General features: G+C 36.1%; 1 protein-coding gene across 1 annotated transcript; it reads right to left on the bottom strand.

Annotated features, from left to right (window-relative positions):
* Nucleotides 1–1,727: 1,727 nt before the first annotated feature.
* Nucleotides 1,728–25,320, bottom strand: Vps11 (vacuolar protein sorting 11). The gene is made up of 16 exons (XM_089637144.1): nt 25,170–25,320; nt 24,690–24,758; nt 24,426–24,599; nt 17,414–17,566; nt 14,954–15,084; nt 14,258–14,420; nt 13,113–13,550; nt 12,346–12,621; nt 11,543–11,762; nt 10,540–10,933; nt 9,177–9,334; nt 8,751–8,832; nt 6,692–6,907; nt 5,235–5,381; nt 4,375–4,616; nt 1,728–3,786 (listed from the first exon to the last, which is right to left on the bottom strand). Exons 1-16 carry the CDS (start codon nt 25,182–25,184, stop codon nt 3,344–3,346), a joined length of 3,321 nt encoding a protein of 1,106 aa, XP_089493270.1. The 5' UTR covers nt 25,185–25,320; the 3' UTR covers nt 1,728–3,343.
* Nucleotides 25,321–26,135: the final 815 nt, after the last annotated feature.

The raw sequence follows: 26,135 nt of genomic DNA, 5'->3' as shown, positions 1-26,135 counted from the left end.
TGTTACTAAGGCTCTGTACCAAGAGACGTCTGGCAATTGTATGGTACTTACCGTTCAAAAGAGTAATTTTGTCGTGGTTTTGTCCTTCAACTTTTTTTTTTTTTTTTTTTTTTTTTTCTGAATGTTCCTACTTTACTATAAATATAGCCGTAAATGGTATATCAAATATGAAAATACACAGATTTAGGAAATGAGATTAAAAGAATTTGGCATTCTCAGACTATAAAAATATTACGATTTGTTATTTCGGCTACTGGCATTATAATTGATTTATTCATTCAATTTGATTCAAAATTTAGGCCTTTTAGATCTGTCAAAGAATTTATATATAAAAATGCAAAAATCAGTCATTTTAAATACATGTAGGGTTATGAAAGATTTTTAAAATATTTACATTGAGGGATCAGTAAGATTTATAGGTCCAGTTAGGAGTTCTACTGATATGAAAATATCGGTGAATTATTTTCCCATTTGATCTCTGGTGAGTTGACGTGTTATTTTTGCATTGTTTTGTATTTATTATGCACTTGCATAATGTGGATTGACTAGATGATCATTTGTGGAAAAGTGTGTGGAAGGGTTTAGTTTTTCCTGTGGAGAAGATTTAACCTAGACATAAAGTCGAAAAAAAAAATTTGCATTTTGATAATCTATCGTACTTAGGCTATGACATCACAACACCCAGACTAAATAAACAGGAACAGTAGCAATCCAATGTCCAACCCTTTAGTAAACAATGAGCCTAAAAATCCCTGGACAGAATCATTCAAATACAATTTGAAGGCGCTGAGTGGGGGGAAGATGTATGAAAAATGAAAACCTACTTAAATTTTTTATTGACATATCCCATTTCTTGTTTCATCAAATACCCAAAAAAATCTTAAACCGTTATAACTGCATTAACAACCCAAAAATAAAATTATATTAGTTAATTATGCACCACTTTGCTTACAAATCATTTCAAAAGTTTGTCTTATAAGATGACTGCCAGGCGAATTCCCCTCACCCTAGACATAGCTTCAATGCCATTCGTTAACACGTTCCCGGACGAGCATGCTATAGCATTCGCATTAGATAGTTTAATTATGTCGCGGATGCTATAGCATTCGAAGTTTATTGAGTTTTTTTGTCAGATATGCTTGAGCAGTTGCTATATCCTTATAAAATATAGGTAGTCTATTTCTTACTGTCACTGCTGACACAACCACAGATCGCTTACTGTCACATGAGACCTTTTCTGCACACAAAGATAAAACAGTGTTTACCCCTTCCCCTACAGCTCGCCCGGCGTACCCCGCGTGGTGGCGTATGCTATAGCATGCGTCAAATGTATTGAGATACGTCTGCTAGAGCATTCGCGTCGCACTTTGATGGTGTTGGTTGGTACGTATCATGACGGAAATGCTAGAGCAATCGCAAAAATCTAATACAAAAAAATAGTGCCAAAGTAGGGTGTCTCACTGCCCGTGAACGTGTTAAAAATCGGACTAATCGCTCTGTCCAGGGCTTTTTAGGTTTTTTTAGGTCCATGTAGTAAACACTTTTTATCCCCAAGGTGATTTTTTTTATCGGCGAAAGGGAATAATGACGCAAACCGAATCTAGTAAATTATGTCACTTGCGATGAAAAACTAGCCAGTCTGACTTTCGGTGGAAGGTCATACTTTGGACGGTTGAGTGGATACTTGCACTATTCTCGGTCGATGATTCAAGGAAAATCATTAATTTGATTAAATAATATTTATTGTACGCATTAACAAGTCAAATCGATTATATTCACATAAATACAAAATTTATAAAATACTATGTAATAATAATTGCAAATATGGCTTTCATTCATTGATACAATTTATCGAAATATGCATAATTAATTCTATTAATATCCATTCGTTTGGGAAAAACAGGCAGACTAAATATTATACATATCCTCCTCAGCAACTTGGACTTCAGCTAGTCGAATGATGGCTACCCAAATTTAGGTCTCATCGCTCTAGGCCTTCAACGATGGCTGCCTAAATTTAGAAAGACGATTTTTTCGAACTTATTTAAATTTATTTTGAAATTCGAAATTTTTTTTAAACCTTCAAATATCGGATAAACGTGGATTCATTGGCTTTATACCACAGAAATCAGTTTATACAATTCCATATTAATATTTGGAGGCATAATTTTAAACTGAATGCCCGGAAATCTCCATCGCTCAATGCATTTACTTTTTAAATACCCCATGATTCGAGGGGTTAGAAGATATCTATTAACTTGTTTACCAAGAATACAGAATCAACATAAAATTCCTTTTGAATTGCTCTATTTAATAATGATCCCTATTTAATATTGATCCTTTTTACAACAAAATTAAATAAAAGAAAACATGTAAGCATTAATTTTTAACGAATCTTCAATATTATAAAGACACATTTTTATAAGGAATGGAATATACAAGGCACCTATCTAATGAAAATATGTTGTACAAATAGTTAACCCATTTGATAATGCCCGAAAATCTGTGCCTCCAGCGCTGCATGCTTTGAACATTCTTATTAACACATGACTGTCAAAAGTATTTCTGCATTTGCCAATAAATCAAGCTATTCTATACACATCGGCTATACAGTAAAATGGTAAGCAAAATTTTCCATTAAGATTAAAACTTTAAATAGGTACGGCAGAAATTTTGCATTAAAATTTTTTAACTAAAATAACAAAGTGGATATATGCGCTACCTAAAAATATTCCGCATTTTATTTATGTACATAAAAGTTTTTTAATGCACATGTTGTATTTTATACCTAACTAAGTTTGTTTTAGTAAATTGTTATGTATTATGCCATAAAATATTATCGTTACCATTCTCCTACTTTAGAATTTAGAACTCTTTAAACGCGTGAGGTTTCGATGGTAGGTACCCCTGCATACGCCAATTTTTCATTTATATGTGTTCGCAACTCAACTGCTGTGACGTCCAAGCACAATGGAACGGGTTAATACAGTTAGAATCTTGGAGAAAAATATTTATATTCCTCCAAGGAATGTACTGCACATGTGATAAAATTGTGTTTACTGTATAATTTTATCAATAGGTATTTGTGAAAAACATAAAAATCTAAAGTATATACTAAGTTTGGAATTAAACTATTGCATAATATGCATGTGAAAAATGAATGAATAAAAAAGCGTAGTTTGATCAAGAATATTATGTTTATAAGGGGATTCTCTTTATTTATATAAACTGAAGCCACCCAGGCAACTAGGATCAGTTTAGGTTTTAAAATTTCTGCATTTCTTGTAAAATGTCAGTGTAAAGATCTCTGAGGGAAAACTATTAGTGATTAAACCGAATGCACTTAAGCAAACGGATTTAAGTTTTTATCATAATCTTCCTCTTCCTCTTCTTCAAATGGATTCTTGCTTTCAAACGGGTTCTTCTCTTCTTCCTCATCAGCGAAAGGATTCTTGGCATCATCATAGGTCAATTTCTCAGGGTTCACCGCCGTCGACACAATATCGATAATCTTCTTTTTGATAGTCAAGGGGGACCCTTTACGAGGAGTGCTACTCTTGGAATCAATGTCCAGGTAATCGTTGGAGGTGTTCATGTGTGAAGTGCCGAGGGTCTGTTTGATGGCGACATGCTCAGTGTGGTTGAAGCGTGTCAAGTTGGCCTCCAGGCTGGAGCTGTACTGCGCTTCTCTCTGTCTCTGCTCCATCAAGCGCATTCGACCCTCTGACTCTGGGATAATGATAGCACTCTTGGAAGGAACAGGTCTCTGGCTCTCCCCTGCAGAAACTATAATCAAATAGAACAATGAGATTAGTTATCTAATTGAGCGATAGCATCACTAATGCCCTTGAGCGATAGACAGCTACCCAAATTTGGTTAGCACCGCTAAGGTCTTTGAACGGTTGCTACCCAAATTTGAGTAGCTGAAGGTAGATAATTATTATGAATTAAAATAAATTAAATATTTTTTATAAAACATGAACATTTGAGATAAATGACGAAATATAGGTAGTTTAATTGGCTTTAAACTGCAGTAAGCAGTTTATGTGTTTCCGTAATAATATTCGGAGGTATGATTTTGGAATGAATACGGCCAAATCTAAAACTGGAAATCTAGCTGGAGTGCTTATTAATCCTGCATGTATAATGTACGTATATTTCACCAAAAGGAGAACTCTTCACACCTTTGGTAAAAAAGATTGTTTTATTCTGATCCAAACGTAGATTAATGGATCCAAATCATCCATAAACTCAAGCAATGTGGGTAACACGACAGCTGGTCTACTGTAATGTGTACAGGTTAGGTGAAACTTCAATATTCCCAGATGTAAAACTCTAAAATAACCTCATTATAGAAGGGGTAAATCTACTCACATTGCCTAGAGTTGTATCCTTCTTCCAATCGCAATTTGGCCTCTGCGCCCGGCCCATAATTAGGAGTTTCAACTTTGGGAAGAGCTTTAAGGCTGGGAGCTGCGGGATGAGACTTGGAGACGACCGAGAGATCCCCCTGTCCGAGCGTCAGATCTTTCTGTTCAGCGGCACCACCGTCCCCTGAGATAACAGTCAGCTTGTTGAAGACGCCTCGTCCAAAGTAATCAGCAACTACCGTGAAACTGAAATACAGATATGATAAATATATACATAATCAAAATCGTGCAAGATATTATTATAGTTCAACCAAAAACTAAAGACCTCTATTCCCTAGCGTCATTTGGAACGGTTCCATGCTAACTCAACACAGTGACTATTCAACACACCTTTAAAAGGTGATTATAAAGTCATTAAAAATGATGAAAAAAAATAAAATTATAACCTAACCTAACCTACTTAACCCAGTTAATAAAGTTTTTGTTTCATCACTTTCCATGACTTTATATAACTTTTTAAAGATGTGATGAATTATCATTTTGATGATTTATCCGGTCACCTTTGGAACATGGCGCAGTGCGGGAGATAAGTGCAGTGTGGCAAGCCACCACCGAACGCTGGCAAACTACTAATAAATTACGCCCTTTCTGCGGAGAGCAAAGCACGTACATCTACACACCTTCCGCTTACAGTCTATCTATATTATTGTTTGTTTGAATTATAAGAAATAATTATTTAATCTTAGATTAATTATTTAAAATTTAGAGATGATATTCTTTTCAGATATTTTTACAGTTATTATCTTTAAAAATTGTGAAAAAAATATTGTGTAAGTTTTTTTTGTAGGTGAAAAGTAACCTTACCCATCAGGCGCCCTTTCTAGTTGGGCATGAAACGCCTCGGTGGTGTGTGAGCTGGCCCCCTGGCTCTGCAGGACTTCCAGGAGCTTCTTGGTGTTGGGCACACAGGCCGGGCACTCCGTCTCATTCTCCGAGAAACTTTGGAAACAGCTGGGAACAAATGAATACATACATAGTAAAAAGGACTTGATGTGATTGTCAGTTGTAGAAATAACAATTGGTAAAAGAAAGAAAAACATTCCCAGGTTACAATTAACCCAACATTATTTTAAAAACTCTTACTACCATCATTATTAGCGGAAAAGGTTGTTTGTGCAATGATGGAGGACTTAGCCAGCTGAAGCAGGAATTAAACTCACAACCCCTGAATGGAAACCCGACGCATTTGTCAACTCAGTCATTGACCGGTCATTAATTTGTAAACATGAGAACCATGAAACTGAAAATGCTGAATTGAAAACTATATATAGAGGATCAAATGGAAAAACTTTTTTTTGATGACGAAACTAAATTTCGTAGGGTCAAGTAATATTGTATTTAAAAGCATGTTATAGGCCCAGCCAAAATTCTCAACTCTGAAAACTTCTTTTTTTTTCATTAGCTGGCGGTAATAGTTCATTCCCGACCTTATTAATAGTAACATTAAACATGAGTTACAACCGTGTATACGTACACTATATTCTATGTTGTTTCATAGAATTATTTAAATTTTTTCGGAAGTGTCTATGGTAAACTTTTGTATGCAAATTGAAAGCGTGGTGTATCTTTATAACACTTTAAATCATTTATCTCACCGTAATACAAAATGAATTTTATGAGTCCGTATCAGGTTGGAAGAAATATCTCCTAAAGGACTCTACCACTGTTTGACATCTGGGAAAAATACCCAAAATTGGTCTAAGGGTTAATACTGTTATGTAGTAACACCTTAACCCTTTGCAGTCCTCAATTTCGGAAAAAATACATATTTTAATACATGTTTTGGGCATTAAAAAGCATATGTTAGAAATTAATTTAATAATTTAAAGTTATTTTAGAAATTGCATTGTATAATGTCAAGCTAGGCTCGAGGAAAGTTGAAAGTTGAAAGGAATAGGTCTTAAAACCTTATATATCGGATAAATTGAAAATTTATTGATTTCAGAACTTCTTAAGCATGAAACCTACTTATGTGGGGTGACCCGACTCTTGATCTTCTTGGCCCCACGACAATTGTTCCCCCTGACAGTTAACCCCTGGATGTTGATCCCCGGACAGTTGATCCCCCAAAGTATTATTTCTGCTATACTTCCGAAGTGTGCAGAGAGGATATACGGTCGCACAACAAAAGTCGATATAGTTATCTGCTATACAAAATGTTTTGCTAACAATAATACCATTTCTCCGAACTTAACAATGAAGACATATGTAGTCAGCTTAGAGAAAATGAAATAAACTTAATACATATAAATACAACTGACTGTTGATGGTAACTGTGATTACACAAGAAGTGTCGGGCGGGCAGGTCGAGAGGGCGACTGCAGGCGGCGCAGCGGGAGGCCTGGCATGTGGTGGGGCGCTCCGCCGCCGCCTTCAGGGCATCGCGCCCTCGCTCCGCCTCACCCCGGTACTTGTCAGCTAGTGCCTCCTCGCGCGCCATCACCTCGCTCTCGCCCGATACCACGTCCATCAGGTACCTGGAAAAAAGTTGTGTATACAGTCAATTCTTTTCTTACACAATAGGCCACTTGCATGCATTTTACAATAAAATGTGTGAATAGATGTTTCTACTATGATTTTATTTTATTTTAATGTCAAATTAGTTATTTTAATAATAAAATATATCAATCCGTTTGTGATGTTACTACATAAAAATGTTTATTGAATTCCATGCTGAGTTTTTTTCTAAATCTAGCAACACTGAGATATCCATCGGCTTTTTGAAGTTGACATTTAACTTTAATTCGATGTTTGCAACCTGCAAATGTTGTTTTACAAAATTATAAAGCAATCTTTTGGATTATACAATATGTATAGTATATATTAAAATAGTACAAAAAGCCTCGAAGTAGACCATCTACTTCCACTCCATCAGAGACCAGGCTCAATGGAAAACTCCATATTTTGAGAAAAGGTCCCAAGAGGGACTGTATGGTCTTCTCGAAAAGGGCAGAAAAAGGTGGCAAACAAGAAACCAGTAAGTACTGTGACACGTGTCCTAACAAACCACATATATGTCCTAATATATCACACTAAAATTATAAAGATTAGAATATGTAAATTTTTCTTTTATTAACAATCTTATATGATAGTAAATACATATTTCTTAACATAACTACATCGTTTTTATTTACTGTGTTACCAAAAAAATACAAAGGGTTAAATGGGACGCAGAAAAAAATAACAATGTGATAAATTTTATGGATTTCAGAAAAAAGGGACATTTTCAGGAATATTTCGCCACTAGTTTGTGATGGATCCACCGCCGAATTTTTAAAACTGTTAGGTGGGAAGCAGTTTTATCCAAACATTCTTATGTAGGAAAAACTCATGTTTTTTGTATACAATTTTAAGGGGGGACATTTTATTTTTTTATTTTTGTTTATTGCAGAAACAAACAGTACATAATTACATAGATGACAATAGTTACAAAGTTATAAAAGTTAGTATAATAATTGGTACCAATGACATGTCGCTGACATATATACATAGGAGGTATATTATACATTTACGGTTAAGTTACATTTTTAAGTTAAGTTAATTAGTGTGCTGGGGAACGAGAGAGGTGTGTGTGAGTGTTTGTGTGTGTTTACGTGTGCGTGTGTGTCTGTGTGTGGTTGTATGTGTTATGTTGGCGAATTTAGTGTGCTAAAAAAGTTTTTCTTAAATAGAGGGAGAGAATCAAAAAATATATCGGTACTTGTGCTTGTTTGAATTGAGTTGAATGTTTGAAGGATACAAGAAATAGGGGAATTGGCTGCAGCGTTTGTATTATTACTAGTTGTGTAAAAAAGGTTGGTGTGTCGAGTTCTTTTAGATGGGGTGTTAAAATTTATTTGAGATAGAAGTTCTGAGCAGTCTATTTCGTTGTGTATTATTTTATGGAGAAATGTCATGTCAGCTACCGTTCGACATAAAATAAAAAGGATTTTAACAAAGATTGGAATAATATTTCGGGTGTGAGAGGAATGAGGTAATTAGCCACGGGGGACCACAAAGCGTACTGTCGTCCGTGCAAGCTAAGAAAGAAATACTGTACCCTCTAGTACTGGAAAAGACAAAAATAATTGTTTTCTATTTGTTCAGTATTTTTTGGCAAATATAATCGGTGTATCGTCACAAAATCGGCAATGGATCAATATGTGAGAATGATTCTAAAAATGACATTTCATATTTACTAATTATTTTTATTAATCGACAATTGCAATCCAAAAACAAAGGCGGCAAAATGAAAAATATTTTGTTTTCAGAACAAGTTATGCTTAGTGAAAAGGCCCGCACTAATACATAATCAATAAACACAATACGTTAGTTACTTACTTTCTAACATCTCCTAAAGTACAGGTTGGTGAATTCGAGAGGCAGTCTATGACCAGAAGTGGTGAAAGCAAACGTTGATTTGCTAGAAAGAAATTTCAAAATTATAAAACAAACTGGTAAAAAATTGTGCATAGTACTATAATTTCAACACTATTCTTCTAAAATCTAAAAGCTATTTAGTTATGCCTGTCTCACTAAAAAGAGTTGCCATGTTGAGACAGTCCGTTGAAATAATTCCCTTTTTCTCAAACGATGTACGCAGGTCCGGCCCTGAGCCAAACCCTCGAGTAAAAACTTCAAGGGCGCTGTATTAGGTGTTAGGTATTATCAGCGCCTTGGCTTCTTGGCATGTCGGCGCCCGGAGCCGAGTGCTCCAATTGCGCCTGCACATGTTTGTAATAGAAAGGACCATAGAAATGATTTTACCTATGACATTCAGAACCTCGGGTAAGTGGTGTGGAGGCGGGGGCCCCCAGAGGAGCTCCACCCACAGGTGGGGCTCCTGACCTCCGAACCTCCGACAGCAGCCTAAGGCAGACTCCTCATCCCCCTGGGACATGTGATAGCGTAAAATCTGCTGGTACCTGTAAACAATTTCAAAATACAGTGAAACCAACTTTCCCATATAAGTTTTTATCCATATGAAATTTTATTTTTTCAGTTCCTTTATGATTGAAATTTAAATATGGCCTAATATATCCCACATAATATAAGGTTTTCCCAAATAAGAGGTTTTATTTTTTCAGTCTCTTGGAAAACCTTATAATCTCACTCGAGCGTAGGAGATTTCTGGGTGTTCAGTTTTCGATTTGGCCATCGATTTAATTAGTATCATATCTCCAAATATTAATATGGATACATACGAACTGCTTACTGCGGTTTAAAGCGAATGAATCCACCTAGATTTCACCGCTTATTTCATATTTTTACGCTTTATAATTCATAAAAATCACCTACCTAAATTTGGGTAGCTATCTCGCTCGAGTGGATAAGAGCGTTTTACTTTAGCCTATATTGTAATGATATGGTGTAAATAGATAGGAGCAAGCTGGCGAAAGCAGATGGAGACATTGTGCGTGAACAAATTGTAAAATTGTAGAACGTGTAGAAATAGGCAGTCCGTTTAATAGAATCCCCTATCTTAATAAACGGATTGCGTTCTTTGGAGCACAGATGTCATGAACGAATATTGCCTTATTCTACCGGTATTTCAATTAAGATACTCCGAGGAACTAACGTCATTGATCCCTCCGACACCGGTGCACAGTTGGGAAACTTTTAGAACCCAATATTTGTACAGCTAAATTATTTCCAAGAGATCCTTCCTTATGTAGTGGTGTACTGGATGGATCAAAAAATAATTCTATTTAATAAAAATTTTGTTTTGTTAGGAAGCTGAAGAAAGAAACAAAAAAAAACATAAAAAGAACATTGTCGAATTGAATCGGGAGTCTAAATTTAAATGGAATTGATAAGTCACATTGCACCCTGTATCTTTGGGCAGTTTCGGGGTAAAAGGGGACTGCTGGCAGATATTCCAAAATAGTTTGAAAATATTTTTTGATACTATCGGTGTGAACAACTATATACATTCAAACATGTCCTCTTTAAATTGATTTATTTAAAGGGGTTGATATTTGTCGCATGCGAAGGGGTGTCTTCTACGACTCAGTCTTGTGCTCAACAGCTCGGAAATTGGGTTATTAGCATTTGTTTTTTTTAAGCTGCGATCTTTTAAAAGGGGTTAAAAGCTTATAAACATTTAAAGGATATTCAATGTTCAACTCACAATTTACTTTCTTCATACAAATACAGCATGCCAGGTTTGAAGTTTAACATCTGGCAAATGATTAGTGTCTGATCCTTGTCGTAATTAGCCTCAGTATTCTGCAGAAGCCGTACAACCTTCTGTTCATAGGCATCCTTTAAGGACGGCTTATCTTTAAGACCAGACCACACGTGGAGGTGATGCTCTATGAGAGTATTGTAGACTAAGGTGGACCAGTTGGACTCGTACTTGACTAGGTGCTCGAGCAGCTCGACGAGGCGCTCTGAGTTATTTAGGAAGAGGTGGATGTATTCTTCTGGACGGGCTCTGTCAGCCATATTGCGTGAGATCACTCCCGCCATCATGGCATCGTCCACTAGCGGTTTGTTTCTAGGTTTGTAATCAATGCATAAACCTGTCAAAATAACACAATAATTTTGATTAAAGGAATTGGCTTTGGATCTACAAATTTAAAATCTGGTAACCTGTATATTAAAATGTATTGGGCGTACATTGGTTTGTCCACATATAGCGTAGACGGATTAGTGGCCGAGTGAACACATGCGTCGGGATCCCATCCAGGATTCGCGAGTTCAATCCACTGTTAGCTATGCCCTTGATCATTGCACAAGCAATATTTTACGTCTCTAATGATGGTGGTATGAGGTTTTTAAAAAATGTCAGGTTAAAAATAATAACTGTTTCGACGCTGGAAAGGGTACTGTTAAATGGCACTTTAGCCATTTACCTTTTCAGCAATGGTATTATAATAGCACATTATTCCCGAGTGGAATTTTATCAGTAGCGCGCTCGGAGACACCACTATTGAAAGGTTGCTAACTACTCATTATTCGAAGCCAGGTCCTGCTGAACCTCCCCCTTCTATATCTCTTACCTTCACTCCCTTTGTTCCACATCAACACCATACCTAGAAGGGATGTTAATTCACATTCACAATGTTGTGAACATCTAAAAAAATTACAATGCCAAACCCATTCAAAAAAGTAATAAAAACTTTAATTACATTTAAGAAACTGTGTGCTTTCTGCTGGGACATTTTGAATGAGCACATTGCCATATTTCTTCATGTAGACATCGGCCTCATCAAACTCCAAATCGGAAATGTAATCCAGGGCATCCAAGAAATCTTTCTTGTCTTCCGTGACTATTCTCAAATACCAGTCGTGTTGCTGATGCTTCTTGGCTAAATGTAGAGCATCATCTGTACTGACTTGACGACATACCTGTAAACGATATAAATAAATTAATAAAAATCGACATTATTGGCTCGCTTAGCCATATATACTATCCCTTTTGTCACTGAATATTTTCCCAGATATACAATTCACTCTTCATTGACACAATCGTTTATGGTAGATACCAATCAACCTTCTTTCATCAATCGGTGGGATATTCAAGACGAGTGCATAGTGTCAGTCTAAAGCTGCCTACAGACCATCTGATTTGATCCGTACAAATTGAAGCAACTACTTAAGAAGATCGGCCATCCGATCGTCCTTTCCTTCAAGTCAAGCCTGTTGTTCAAGTCCTTTTCGATGGCCAACCTTGATCAATCTTTTATTAATGAACCATTCAGAATTTTATACGTTAAGTGCAGATCTTGCGATATGTAACTACTGTTTGATGCCACCATTGTAAGTGGCGATCATTGCTTTCCAGAACAATATGCAATTGAACATTGCTGAATATGGTTTGATTGAGACAGTTCACCTGGATTATCAGTTATCACACAGAGTACCTGCCCATAGAAAAATTATCAATATAAAAATGTAGATTTTATCATACAATGTAAATAGTTTTTGTTACCTTAATAGCAATCTCCACATCAAAGTCTATAACTCTATCTTTGGCGTTGATGAACTCCTTCAGTTTCCCGTGCTGATCGTGCTGGTCGAGCTTGACAAAGCAGGTCAGCAACAGCGTGGTGTGATCCTCGGTGGCCAGCCCCTTCCTGTGCAGCTCCTGTAGGTAGAAGGTCAGCGGTTCCAGGTGCCGAGAATCCAGGTACTTCCTGATCACGTACGATGTTTCTAATCGTCCAATCGTTTTCACGTATTGCTCGATGGCTCCTTTGGGGTCACCCTGGAAAAATCAACAGTTACATTATATCAGTGATGCTCAACCTATTTAGCAGGTGGATTGCATTGCCTATTTTGAAAACCTTGCGAGCAACTGGTTGTGCACCACTATGCTATTTTATGTAAAGTGAAAATTTTATTTTTGTCCCACTAAAAACTCTCAAAAAGTGAGCTTCAACATGAAATTTACACAGCTCTTTTTTTGTCTTGAATATGAAATCACAAAAAAAACTATGTTAAAAAAACATTCTGAATTAACTTATTATAGAATAACAACCTAATTATGTAGAATTTTTAGAAACTAAAACACACACTTTCATAGTGGCATTCAAAAAGTCAATAATTTAAATAAAAATAAATGTAAATAACAATGATAACATTGAATATAATGTAAATTGCAATGATAACATTGAATTTAATGTAAATTACAATGATAATATTGAATTTAATGTAAATTACATAATAATGTTGAATTTAATATAAATTAAAATTAACCTTCATGTATAGATGATCTCCATACTGAGTATAAATATCAATCAGGCCCTCAGTATCATACTGCTGGCTGCTGGCAATTCTAATAGCGACATCATACAGATTCTTCTTAAACAGTAAAGTCAGCTTAGACTGGAGGTCCTTTTCATCCAAATGGTGGACTTGCTTGTCCTCCGTGATAATGTAGAATGCCCCCCACTCAGTCACAACTGCCTTTATCTCCTCCAAGGGCATTGAGAACACAATGAACTTATTCTGGATATCTAAGATGGTGATGTGGTTGCTAGGGGGCACAGGTTCCGTGGAGGGGGAAGATACTGCGGGCGCTTTATTATCCCGGGATATTGTGACTAGATAACTTCTGAACCAATCTACTCGTTTCTTGTCGCCTTCTAAGGCGTAACATGGTCCCCGACCGTCCGTTGTATAGCAATATATTGCCTGAAAAAGAAAGAAGGATGTGTTAGGTTAGGGATAGTAAGTATACATGCAACACATTCAAACGTCGATTTACGATGATTCTTATCATTATATGGTTCATAAAATAATGGCAAAGAACTAATTAAGATGATTGAATCGCTTGGAACAGCCATAATGCCTACTTTACAATCTTAGCGAGAGTTTTCCGTGGCAAGGGACTCATCCAGAACCCGGTCCATATCATTACCAGTTCGCCCCGCACCCTAAGTCTCTAACAAAACGGCAAGGTGGGCTACACTCTAGCACAGTGGTTCTTAACCTGGGTTCGACCGAACCCCAGGGGTTCGGTGAGTCAGTCTCGGGGGTTCGGTGGAGATCAAGACCCCCGACTTATATGATTCGTGGTGACATGCCCCGCTTGTCCATCATTGGCTAAAGGTGATCGCGCAGCGGTAGAGCTTGCGATTACCGGTCAAGATAGCCGCCCGAAAATGACCATAGTCATTATATACGGACCATAGACATTTACTCCTAATTTTTCAAATTAGGAGGGGTTCGGTGAATGTGGATATGTAACTGGTGGGGTTCGGTACCCCCAAAAAGGTTAAGAACCACTGCTCTAGCACTTGGATTCTTTCGGATAATCTCACTGAGAGTGTAGAGCAGAGGTGTACTGCTCTGGCACATTTCCTGTCATCAAAGTAAAATATGTACCCACACACACTCACATCATTTCTGGCAACAACAAACTGTTGATCCGCCATTACAGCACAGTTGGGTTTGCATCCCAATGAGTCTTCGTCCATTGCCATGCCACGTTCCTTTCCACTACTTCCCACACTGTAAACCATCACTGATGATCGGCTGGCCACAAACAAATGACTGGCACCTCTGAAACAGCAATCACATATAATCGAAATTATAATTATTTTATTTATTTGTGGTATTTTAAATAGATATATAGACATCTATATCCAAAAACAATCCTCATACATGTATTATTATTATTTTTTTAATTTTTTAGAATAATTCAATTTTATTTTTTTGTAATTTAAGTTTAAATTTGTTTATGTTTTCTTCTAATTTTATTTTAATATCATAATATAAAAATCTTCATTGCTCCATACATCAACGACTTTTGAAATGGATTTTTTTTCTGAAGGGGGGTCTTATTTCATTTCTTTTTCATTTCATGCGTGTGTTTGATAAATGCACTAAGAATAAATATATAAACAGAAACAATCTTCAAAACACAAAGAAGATGGGAGGCATTAATCCAGTAGCAGATAGGAATATGGCTTACATATCGATTAAATTAATTAAAAGCTTCCAGCTTTCGACGTAGGCCTCCCTATGTTTTCAGTTTTGCCAACTTTTCGACATTCATTTGAAGACAGTTGACGGAAAGCATATTATGAACTTACTTAAATGCTAATCCGGTTATAGACGTATTGCCAGTATCTGGTAAAGTTTTCATCTTACTGCTTCTTTGTCTCGTAATATCTCCTCTAAACAGTGTAACGGATCCATCTCCAAAACCGACGGCCATCAGGTTCTGAAAATTATATTCATTATTCTATAGTGGATAAAACTACATACATAACGCAAAAGTCAACACCCTATAGGAAGATGTTCTCATTTTTGCAAATAGGTTCATATGTCATTACAACTTTGAAATTTGTGAAGTAAATAGAAGACATATTGAAATACCGAGCATCGCTATACACTTCAAGAATGCGCAATAATAATTCTGTCAATGTTTTAGAGATAATCAGTTGGTCATTTTGGCTCAACGTTGTGTTCGATTCCGTGGTCGTGTGGCGCCAACTGGGCAAACACTGCGGCGTTCAGAAGCTGGCCTCGAGAACACAGGCTCAAACCGTGTTAGAAAGAGAAAACACCACGCTTTATATTCAGTTGTAGAAGTTAACCACAGAAGAATTGAAATGTGCAACTTATTGAAACCAAAGGCTCCAACGCAATTTCAAAAAAAATTATGAAACTCTGTGAATTTTTTATTAATTACTTTTAAATGTGAGGTGACAGTAACGATTTTAATACATTTTTTTTTTAATAAAATGCAAATTTAAATTTTGCAAACAAAAATTTTTTTATATATTTTTTCGTTATCGGTAATTTTAGTTACAAAAAACGTAAAGTATTTAAAAAAAAATTAAGTTCGCATTGAAAATGTTAATATATAGAAAATTATGTTTGTATTTATGACTAGCTGTACACCGCCACGCGTTGCCGTGGCTCAGTCTGTATGTGTAGATAGAGAAACAATAGCGCTTGTTGCTTTTACGTCCAACAGATGGCGCTGTTTTTTAAAAAAAAAGCATGTATGTTCAACATATTGTACCCTTTTCCAAAAATGCATATTTTTTAACATTTTTATTTATATGGATAAAAGTTAATAAAATTTGAAAACATATTTTAATTACTAAAACAGTTTTCGGATAAGTTCGGAAATATTCCATTTATTTGGATTTTATTGCAAAATGGAAATACTCCGACCTTCTGTCAAAATATGGCAGAGGCCTGAGGAGTTAAACTAAGTAATTTAGTATCAGAAACAAGAATATGTGAGAGTGACATACTAACGTGTACATAGTATCAATATGTGAGTGACATACTAATGTGTACATAGTATCAATATGTGAGAGTGACATACTAATGTGTACATAGTATCAATATGTGAGAGTGACATACTAATGTGTACATAGTATTAATATGTGAGTGACATACTAACGTGTACATAGTATCAATATGTGAGTGACATACTAATGTGTACATAGTATCAATATGTGAGAGTGTCATACTAATGTGTACATAGTATCATTATGTGAGAGTGATATACTAATTTGGGGATCAATGGTGAGAGGCACGAAATAAAAGGCGGTGTCGGTGAAGGTCACAGTGTTTATTGAGTCAGAGTCGCCGTAACGAGAGTTGACGCTGGACAGATGAATTCACCGGATGCTGGCTGTGTTGGCAGGTCAAGCGCGGGTCAGTGAGTCGACGCCGGGCGCTGGTGACCGGGACACGTTGACTGTTAGGCACTGGCGATCTGGGGAATCAATACTCCAGTGCTGACGGGAAAGCCGAAGTGTGGCGGACCTTGTAGGCGGTTGAGCGGGAGCTGCGTAGACCAGTGAGAATGATGCGTGTCCTTGTGGTGGTCATGATGCGTGGATGAAGCGCTGGTCAGAGACGCTGGAACCAGGGCGCTGTAATCAGTGGCAGCGCTGGCCAGGGACGTGGCCGAGACGCTAAGATGATGTCCCGATGGAGTCCATGATTGTACGGGCGAAGCCGGGTGTATTGTCTTTGCCGGGGGAGCGCGGGACGTGCCGATCGTCACTCGTGAGATTTGTCCACTGACGGCAGATTGATGACTGACTGACTGACTGCTCACTGCGTCGGGCTTATTTATACTATACGGCCGGTGGCAACAGTAGGTAGATGAATTGCAACTAAATCCGAGGCACTCGCACCGTCTGGGTGTTTCAGGAATCTTCGACAGCGCGGCAATTATGCATAGGCGGTAGACTCGAACCTTCTGGCGAGTTGTCGTAATATGCCAGACTGACTGCGCGATCGTATTGTTGCCGGTAGGTTGCTTTGTTTACGATCCGAGCTGAAGGTAGGTACTCGTAGAAAGGTACTAAGTAGGTCGAGCGGTTTATTATTAATTAGTTAATCTGGATTCTTCTCGACGCCACACTAATGTGTACATAGTATCATTATGTGAGAGTGGCAATATCAATAATTTGTAAAGACAAAGAACTTCACAAAGGAATTCAAAGCAAATATGTACACATGTCACTGTATGCACGTATTGATATAACAATGTAAAATGAACAACATTCATGATTGAATACCTTGTTATCATGAACAGCAAGAGCAGTTGCAGGCGTTGATCGAAGATGTGATGGAACTGCCCTAGCAATTCTCACACACAAAGGGTTTCCTTGCCGGTCCTGACGTGCTCCATCCCACACCTTTAATATGGGATTGATACCAGCTTCGTCTTCCTGTGAACAATTTTTATTACTCTATGATAAATAAAAAATAATAACAATTGTTAGTACATATACAAGAATAATAATAATAATCTGCACAAGAGCTCCTCTTTTCTGATAAGGTATACATGACCAATTATGAACCTAAATATTATATTTTGCAAAATATGTATATATTAATGTAACCCATCTGATCTATATTAAAATAATAAAAAAAATAAAAAATAAAAATTTTGGGTTATTGGTTATTCCCTACAAAGAGAGAAAAATTATTACCTACCTAACCTTATTAGAAATTTATACAACATGGGAGAAGAATGCTTGACCTCAAGTCAAACAGAAATACATTATCACTCTCCAAATTTTAAACATTTCACCTATTTTTCACTGGCCATTTTAACAAAATCATTGTATGATCAAAGGTGGTTCTGTTCACTATAAATGAAAATTAAGAATGAATGGCTAAATATATCTACATATTTGCTGGAGAATTCAATACCAAACTTATTAAACTAGTCAACCTTTTTCACCCATTGAGGTTTATATATATGGAGTAAACTTCAGCGTTCGAAATAAGGGAAACAACTTAGAGCTAATTGGCAACATAGAGATAAGACTCTGCAGTTGGTTACTGCAAAATGCCTGCATGTACGCTAAGATACTACACAAATTGTTCTGAAAATGATAAAAAAGCAATGGTGTAACTTTTCATCGGTAAGTAAGGTTTTACCATAATCAGTATTTGTGTTAATTGGCTCTTGTCACTGAACTGTGCACCCGGAGCACTTCAGGTGGGCGTGGCAGTAACTTCAGTGCTCCGGGCCAAGGCGGCAAGCCACCGGTCACTCCGTTCTTTGATTTCATTCGCGATCAGAAGGGGTCGGACGATATCGACACTCACCTCACCCACTTCTTACTTCCCGTGCGGGAACAATATTTTGGACGGATTTTGCAAGGAACATAAACTCTATTTATATACCTCAATGGTTTTACCAGCATCCTGTTAGCATATTGATTGCAATGTGACTTCTTCCTATAACCATGAGATTTATAAAGTGTACTCTTGACAAAAATGACTACAATGAAATCGTTTTCCCGCATGGGTCGTTTATTTCTTCCAGCCCCGAATTAATTTCATACAAAAATATATATTAATTGTTCCTTTATGCAACGTTTTACCATATTAATCGTTTAAAACACGCAGTTTTGTACTACTTTACGCGATCGATAACTGCCAGCGGCCACTTCAGTTATTCAATCACAGCGGTGCGCACGTGCGGTTTTCTTCTTTATTTCTAGTTTCCGAGTTCTTAAAATTCTTCATTCTCTAGTGTTCTTAAAATGAACCATCCGGTGAAAAAGGTGCGTACTTTTCAAGAAATATTAAAAATTGTTGAAGTGGAAAAAAAAAATCCCAATTCATGAATGAAATTGAAAAATGCATTGATGTAGCCAAGCATTTACGGATCGCAGCATTTTTCAGCGGTGGCCGCTGTCTTGAAAATATGGTGGTTCGCTAACAAGCAATCCGTACTTATGACAAAAAATTTATTTAGTAACAGGTAAAAATAATTCCACCCACTTTATTATCTCTTATACAGGGTGTCCGGAAACTCGTAGTACAAGCGGGAAACTGGTGAATCTACATCACATTTGGAGTCGATTTTGTAGTATATTTTTTTTTTATTTAAGCTTTCGTTATCGAGTAAATCGAGTTTGAAGTTGATTTTTTATTTTTTTTTTTTTTTTAATTAAATTCTTATAAATTATTACTGAAGATCAAAGTACCCAACTAATTAAAACTATTTGAAAGTAAAACAAATGAAGAAACTCGGATTTGAAGCATTATTTTGAAATCACCCTTCATTTAACCCGGTGTAATCATAAAATATTTCTGCTCTGCAGGGTTAAAACATCTGTTATTCAACCCTAAACACCAGAAAAAACTTTAACCCTAAAATAGCCGAAAAATATTTTTTTTTGGTTTTTTTTTTTTTTTTTTTTAAAATGCTCAAATCAAAAAACTTTATTTTTTTTGGGTTCCCCATGTGGTGTAGATTCTCCAGTTTCCCGCTTGTACTACGAGTTTCCGGACACCGTGTATATTCAACACTGATTACACTCATTTTTAAGGTAAAGTTATAAATTAACAGGATTAATTTATCAGTATTTAAGACAAAAAATCAATACTAAAAACAAACAATGACAATATAATGTCACGACTCACGGAAACTCCCTAGAAGCTAGACTGATCTAGTGATCTACAATCAAAGAACTTCGGTCAAAGTCATGTACCCTCGGGTCATGGTTCATGGTCGAGTTATATTACTTACCAATCGTTAAACTTTGGTAGGACTTGGATAATCTCGGTTCCCTGTGACATGGGAATAGGCTATAGGCTAATATAACATATGGGCGGCACGATAGGCTTTCAAACCTTCATACAAAGACGTAATAAGATCCTCTTGTTTTGGGATGCACACGACCAAGAGTCGCCGCCCGGTGGCCACACTACATAGATACCTTGTACAGAAATCGTTCTCTCTGATAATATTCACAAAGCATTATATTAAAGGAGGGTATTATTGAAAAAGTGGAAATTAGTGATATAGCTAGTCCGATTGTTATTGTTAAGAAAAAGGACGGTTCAATAAGAATATGTACTGATTTTAAAAATACGTTAAATCCAATGTTAGCACCTTTGAAATATCCTTTACCCAGAATTGAAGATTTAATCTCATCGTTAAATGGGGCGAAATATTTTGCAAAGATTGATTTGCGTAATGCTTTTACACAGATTTCGTTGAACGAGAAGTCGAGAAAACTGTGTGTAATTTCAACTCATATTGGTTTGTTTGCATATAAGGTGTTAGCTTTTGGACTAACAACAAGTCCGGCTATTTTTATGCAGATAATAGCATCTATTATGGGTGGTTTTAAAAATGTTTGTTTATTTCTAGACGATATATTGTTATTCGGTAACTCGAAAGAGGAATTAAATTCTGTTTGCGAAACGGTACTAAAAAAATTAAATGATTGTGGTTTGACCGTTAATGAACGTAAATGTTATTTTTATGAAACGGAAATTGAATATTTAGGCTTTAGAATTTCTCAGGAAGGAATTATGCCGTTGGATGAAAAAATCAAGGCGATTAAACATTTAGCCGTGCCGAGAAATGTCTCGGAACTACGAAGTCTATTAGGGGCAATATCATACTATAGAATGTTCGTACGGAATATCTCAGATATTTTGTCACCTCTCTACAGTTTGTTAAAGAAAGGAACCGAATTCATATGGTCGGAGGAATGTAATATTGCTTTTTCTTTTTTTTTATTTTTATATTTACTCCACACAGGAGGCCCTGAAGAAAATAATTTCCCTCAGGGCCTATGTCATCTTTGGGGATGCTGTGTGGAGGGTCTTTTTGTGGAGAGGAAGGAGTGAACATGGGTCTTGAAGAGTCCCATGTTGTAGGAGGGAGGAAACACAGAGGCCGGCAGTTCGTTCCACAGCCGAGCTGTTGAACTTAAGAACGAATCGTAGAAGCGACCCGTTCTCATGTGACAAGTGTCAACTGTGTACAAATGTTGGGCGCGCGTTTGGCGTGTATCCCGACTACGCACCGGTGCCGAAGGGATCAATGACGCTAGTTCCTCAGAGCATCTTCCATTGTAATACCGATAGAACAAGGACAGCATACCTACCTGACGCCTGTGCTCTAAAGATTGCAGTCCGTTTGTTAAGATTGGGGAATCTATCAAACGGACCGCCCGTTTCTGCACAGAGTCAAGGGTTTTTTTCAGGTATTTTGGGGCTCCAGACCAGAGATGGCTGCCAAATTCGACAGTAGGGCGCACTTGCGATTTGTACAGGGTGAGCAGTTGTGTACTATTAAAGTATCTGCGGGCCCTGTACAGTACGCCCAGCTTCTGAGAGGCCAACTTTACTCTGGCTTCGATGGAGCCCCCGTACCTGAGCTGGTCACTTATAGTTACACCAAGCATATCAATGGAAGGCCTGTTCGGAAGATTGCTTCCGTTGAAGGATTTTTTAATTTGGTGAAAGAACATTTAATGTCAGATAAAATTTTAGTACATTTTAATCCTAATTTACCTATCAAACTTATTACTGACGCCAGCAATATAGGTATTTCAGCTATGCTGTGTCATGTATATGAGAACGGGATAGAACGCCCTATTGCTTTTGCTAGTAGGACACTATAGGATACGGAGCAAAAGTATTCGATACTAGACAAAGAAGCGTGTGCCATCATATTTGGTTTAAAGAGATTTTTCCAATTCCTATATGGAAAGAAATTTATTTTGTCATGCGACAATAAATCGTTGGTACATATTTTAGATACTAACAAGCAAGTACCTGTTTTGGCGGCTAACCGTTTGCAACGTTATGCGTTGATTTTACAGACATTTGATTATACTATTGAGTACATTAGTTCGGGCGATAACAAAGCCGATTTTCTATCAAGATTGCCAATGCAGGGTAATGACCCCACGGTGGGGGAAGATTGTAGCAATTATTTTTTTAGATTTAATTAGTGATTTAAATATTGAATGTATAGAATCTGATCATTTAAATACTATATCTACAGAAATGAAAATAAATGCGGAAGCCATTAAGATTAGTTCGAAAAAGGATATAATTATTTCAAGTATTATAAATTATTTAAATACAGGATGGCCAGAAAAGAAAAATTTAAATGCTGATTTATTAAAATTTTGGTATATGAGAGATAAATTGTCGGTTCATAATGCGTGTTTGTTTTATAATAACAAGCTAGTGATTCCAGTGGAATTGAAGGAATCAGTTTTGAAATTTATTCATCAGTCGCATTTAGGTATAGTAAAATCGAAATGTTTGGCGAGAAATTATTTTTTCTGGTTAGGTATGAATGCGGATATAGAGGTAGCAGTCAGGCAATGTATGCGCTGTGCGGAATGTACATTATATTACCAAATGTTTACCTACACCTACTAAAGTACAGTTAGCAAGATGGCCGGTAAATAATTTAATATTTAACCGCGTACATATAGATTTTCTAGGTCCTTTGGAAATCTAAATTTTTTAATAGTGGTCAATGCTACTACAAAATGGATTGATTGTGTAATTGTACCGAAAGTTGATTCAGATTGTACAATTAAGGCGCTGAAAAAAATGTTCTCTATTTTTGGTATTCCAGAGAAGATTGTAAGTTATAATGGGACAGCTTTTACGTCAGCTATGTTTAAAAAATTTTGCAGTGATCTGAATATCGAGTCCGTGACTTCAGCAGTCCAGCATCCGGCATCGAACGGTTTAGCGGAAAATGCCGTTAAAACAGTTAAAAATTTTTTGAAAAAGATATTAGTAAATAGTAGATTTCCTAATGATTTGGAAGATAGATTACTTACATTTTTAGTGGATATTAGGAACACGCCTTCGATATGTACTGGCATTGAACCAAGTGTATTAATGTTAGGTAGAAAAATCAGATCAGTTTATAATACAATTGTTCCAATAATGGATAATGACAAGCGTATTGATTTTAAAAAGTTAGATAACAAGGTGTGGTTATCGTGGTGTATAAATGAAAAGATCTCTCACTCAGTATAGCGTTTATTGATAAATTGTCAGCTGATTTTACAATCACAATATTTGGCGTTTGTTGTGTACAAATACTAGGAATGCGCGCGAGACTAAGCCGTAGTAAATCGTAGGTAGGTGCAGCCGAACGATAGTAGTTACTGAACACTGATAATATGCTCGCTGCGTCGGGCCTATTTATACTAGACGGCCGACGGTAGCAGTGGGTAGATGGATGGCAACTAAATCGAAGACACTCGCTCGATCTGGATCATTCGCGAACTTTCGACGGCTTGGCAATTATGCCTAGGCCGTAGGCTCGAACCTTCTGGCGAGTTCTCGTAGTATCCGAGACTGATTGCACGAGTATTGTCGCGAGTAGATACTTGAAACAGGTAGGTTGCTTTGTTTACGATTTCGACTGCGAGTACGTACCTAAGTAGGTCGAGCGGTTTATTATTAATTATTTAATCTGGATTATTCTCGTCGCCACAAAGGTTTAAAATAAAATGCTAATTAGTCAAAAGAATCAAAAAAAATATTACCGAGGTAAAAAGTTTAAAAAATTCTTTGAAATAGGGTCTAAAGTTTTGACTAAAGATTTTAGAAATAATAATAATAAATGGATTCTTGGAACAGTGATTAAAAGAATGGGGAGTAGAATCTACTAATGTGTTGGACTTTGGTCCACTCTCAGATGTGGACATAGCCGATTTTAATCCCCATGTTTTTTCCAGATCTCGCTCTCCATGGGAGGAGAGGCTGCGACCCAGGGGACCACGCCCACGCTACCCGAAGTGAAGAAAATGAATTACATATACATATATAAATATATAGTTTTTTGAATTGTATAAAATAGGTGATTAAATATATATATGTAATTGTTGTTTAAGTGTGGGGGTGTAATGTGTGAATGAAAGAGTATGTGTGCAAGCGAGATGGAATGCTTGCATAGTTAATAAATACGTATGAAAGGTAGTTCTCGTCCTCTTTTGCCTGTGACAATTCCCCGATTAAATACCACAAGATACCAACCAAATAGTTCTCCCTTAATACCCACATTGGCATACATCCAAAGATATCACAGTAAGTAACAGGTTTTAAAGTCTTCTGTAAGATATTATAAAGTAATTTTAGGCGTTGTGAAGAGCTGCAACCAACCGCCCTAGGTTGAGATGCAGCATACCGAATCCAGAATCTTGCCTGTGTCACTTAACACATCCACCATACAAGAGGAAGATAACCATAACTTTATAAGAAATAATAAAATAAAATAACCTAGAAGCTTACCCCAATAGTAACCAAACAGGGGTCATGTTTCAACTGGACAGCGAGGGCAATGCTGACTTCGTAAGCCTTGAATGACGTAACTGTCCAGGCTCGAGATATCAAACGCACCCATCCATTGGTGTCACCTATCACCAGTTGAGAATTACCACTGGTACATAGCTCAATAGTTGTATCCTGTGGAAAATTTATTCAAAATTAACATAGATGTATGGCAGATATGAGTAATGATATATCTTTAATTAAAGCATGGAAAAAGTTTATTACTTGCAATGCTTCGGCTACTTTTCCTCCATCAACATTTTTATTGAGGTCGAAAAAATTAAATCGTCTCCACTGAAAACAAAAGATAAAACTTATTTAAAAACATAATATCCACAGGATTTCTAATTTTAATGTCATGAAAATATTAAACACTATTCCTGTGATTTATTTTATTATTAAATCAAAAAATACTCTCTATATTAAATATTATGACGTCTATGTCTATACCATATTATATTTACACAAAATAATATTGAGATTCAGACTTATTCAAGCAACTGTTTTACAAATAATATTGACATTATTTGCAAATTTGTAAATTTTAAATAATAATATAAGTATAAACAATCTAAGATATTTATTTGAAAAACCAGTGTCTTCAAAAAGATTATTTTAACGTGTGGGGTGTCACACTAAACGAGTGTCCTCCCATTATTTACAGAATAATTTTAGTATGTTTACAGATACAATGATTATACTAACCTCTAAAAAAGCCATTGTCAGATCAAATAGTAGCACTTCAATATAAAAAACACTGTATTCAATACATATATAATTACCACAAAGTTTTCATGACATGTTGCGGAAAGAGAATAAATAATATAAAAATTAGCACTAGACTTGACATTAACGAAACGTCAAAATTATAATAATGTCTGACACTTATCTTCTATCGATAGGTGCTTCTTTCGCGACATCTGTTTACCAGTATTTGAAGTGTTAACAAAAAATAAATAATATTAGTTTAACATTTCATTGAGAGAGGGCAAAATTTCAAAAAATCAATAAGTGTACAGGCGTGTATTCCCTGGTTAGAAATTATTTTTATCTGGCGTAAAAAGATGTTTAGATAATAATAATTTACAATGGTGTAATAATATTAAATGATAACTACACAATAATGTATGATGTTCGGTTTTTCAATAAAAGAAAATATTTGTTTTTTTTTTAATTAGAGCACAATTTTTTACACATTTTTTTAAGTGGATATCAGATACATATTACTACAAAAACCATTAAGATAAGAGCACTATCAATTATGTAGTATTTAAATCACTGATATAATATAGGTAGGTACTTTAGATTCGTTTACATATTCTCACAAAAGTAAACGATTGTATTATAGATACCTATATTATCTTAGTATATATTATTGTAATCTAACACAGAGAACACACCACTCCTTTGCAATGAAACTCTTGTCTCGAAAGAACTGGATTTTTTTACTATACCTACTGGGACGTCCTTTATATATTATTCCGTCTACTTTACTTGTTTTTTTTTAATTAAATAATATTTCCCTGGCATTAATTTCTACGTACACTTATTTGTGTAAACTAGAGTAAGCAATTTAAATATCATTATTGGAACTCCAATAATTTCCTCTTTCTGAATCGAACTCTTTGATTATGTCAAATAAAAATATTCGATCCATGAATGGTCACTGTT

This window comes from Hesperophylax consimilis, chromosome 1, assembly GCF_061612785.1.
Source record: "Hesperophylax consimilis isolate HC1 chromosome 1, BYU_Hcon_1.0, whole genome shotgun sequence".
NCBI classification, from domain to species: domain Eukaryota; kingdom Metazoa; phylum Arthropoda; class Insecta; order Trichoptera; family Limnephilidae; genus Hesperophylax; species Hesperophylax consimilis.
This window is presented reverse-complemented; position numbering and strand designations above follow the sequence as displayed.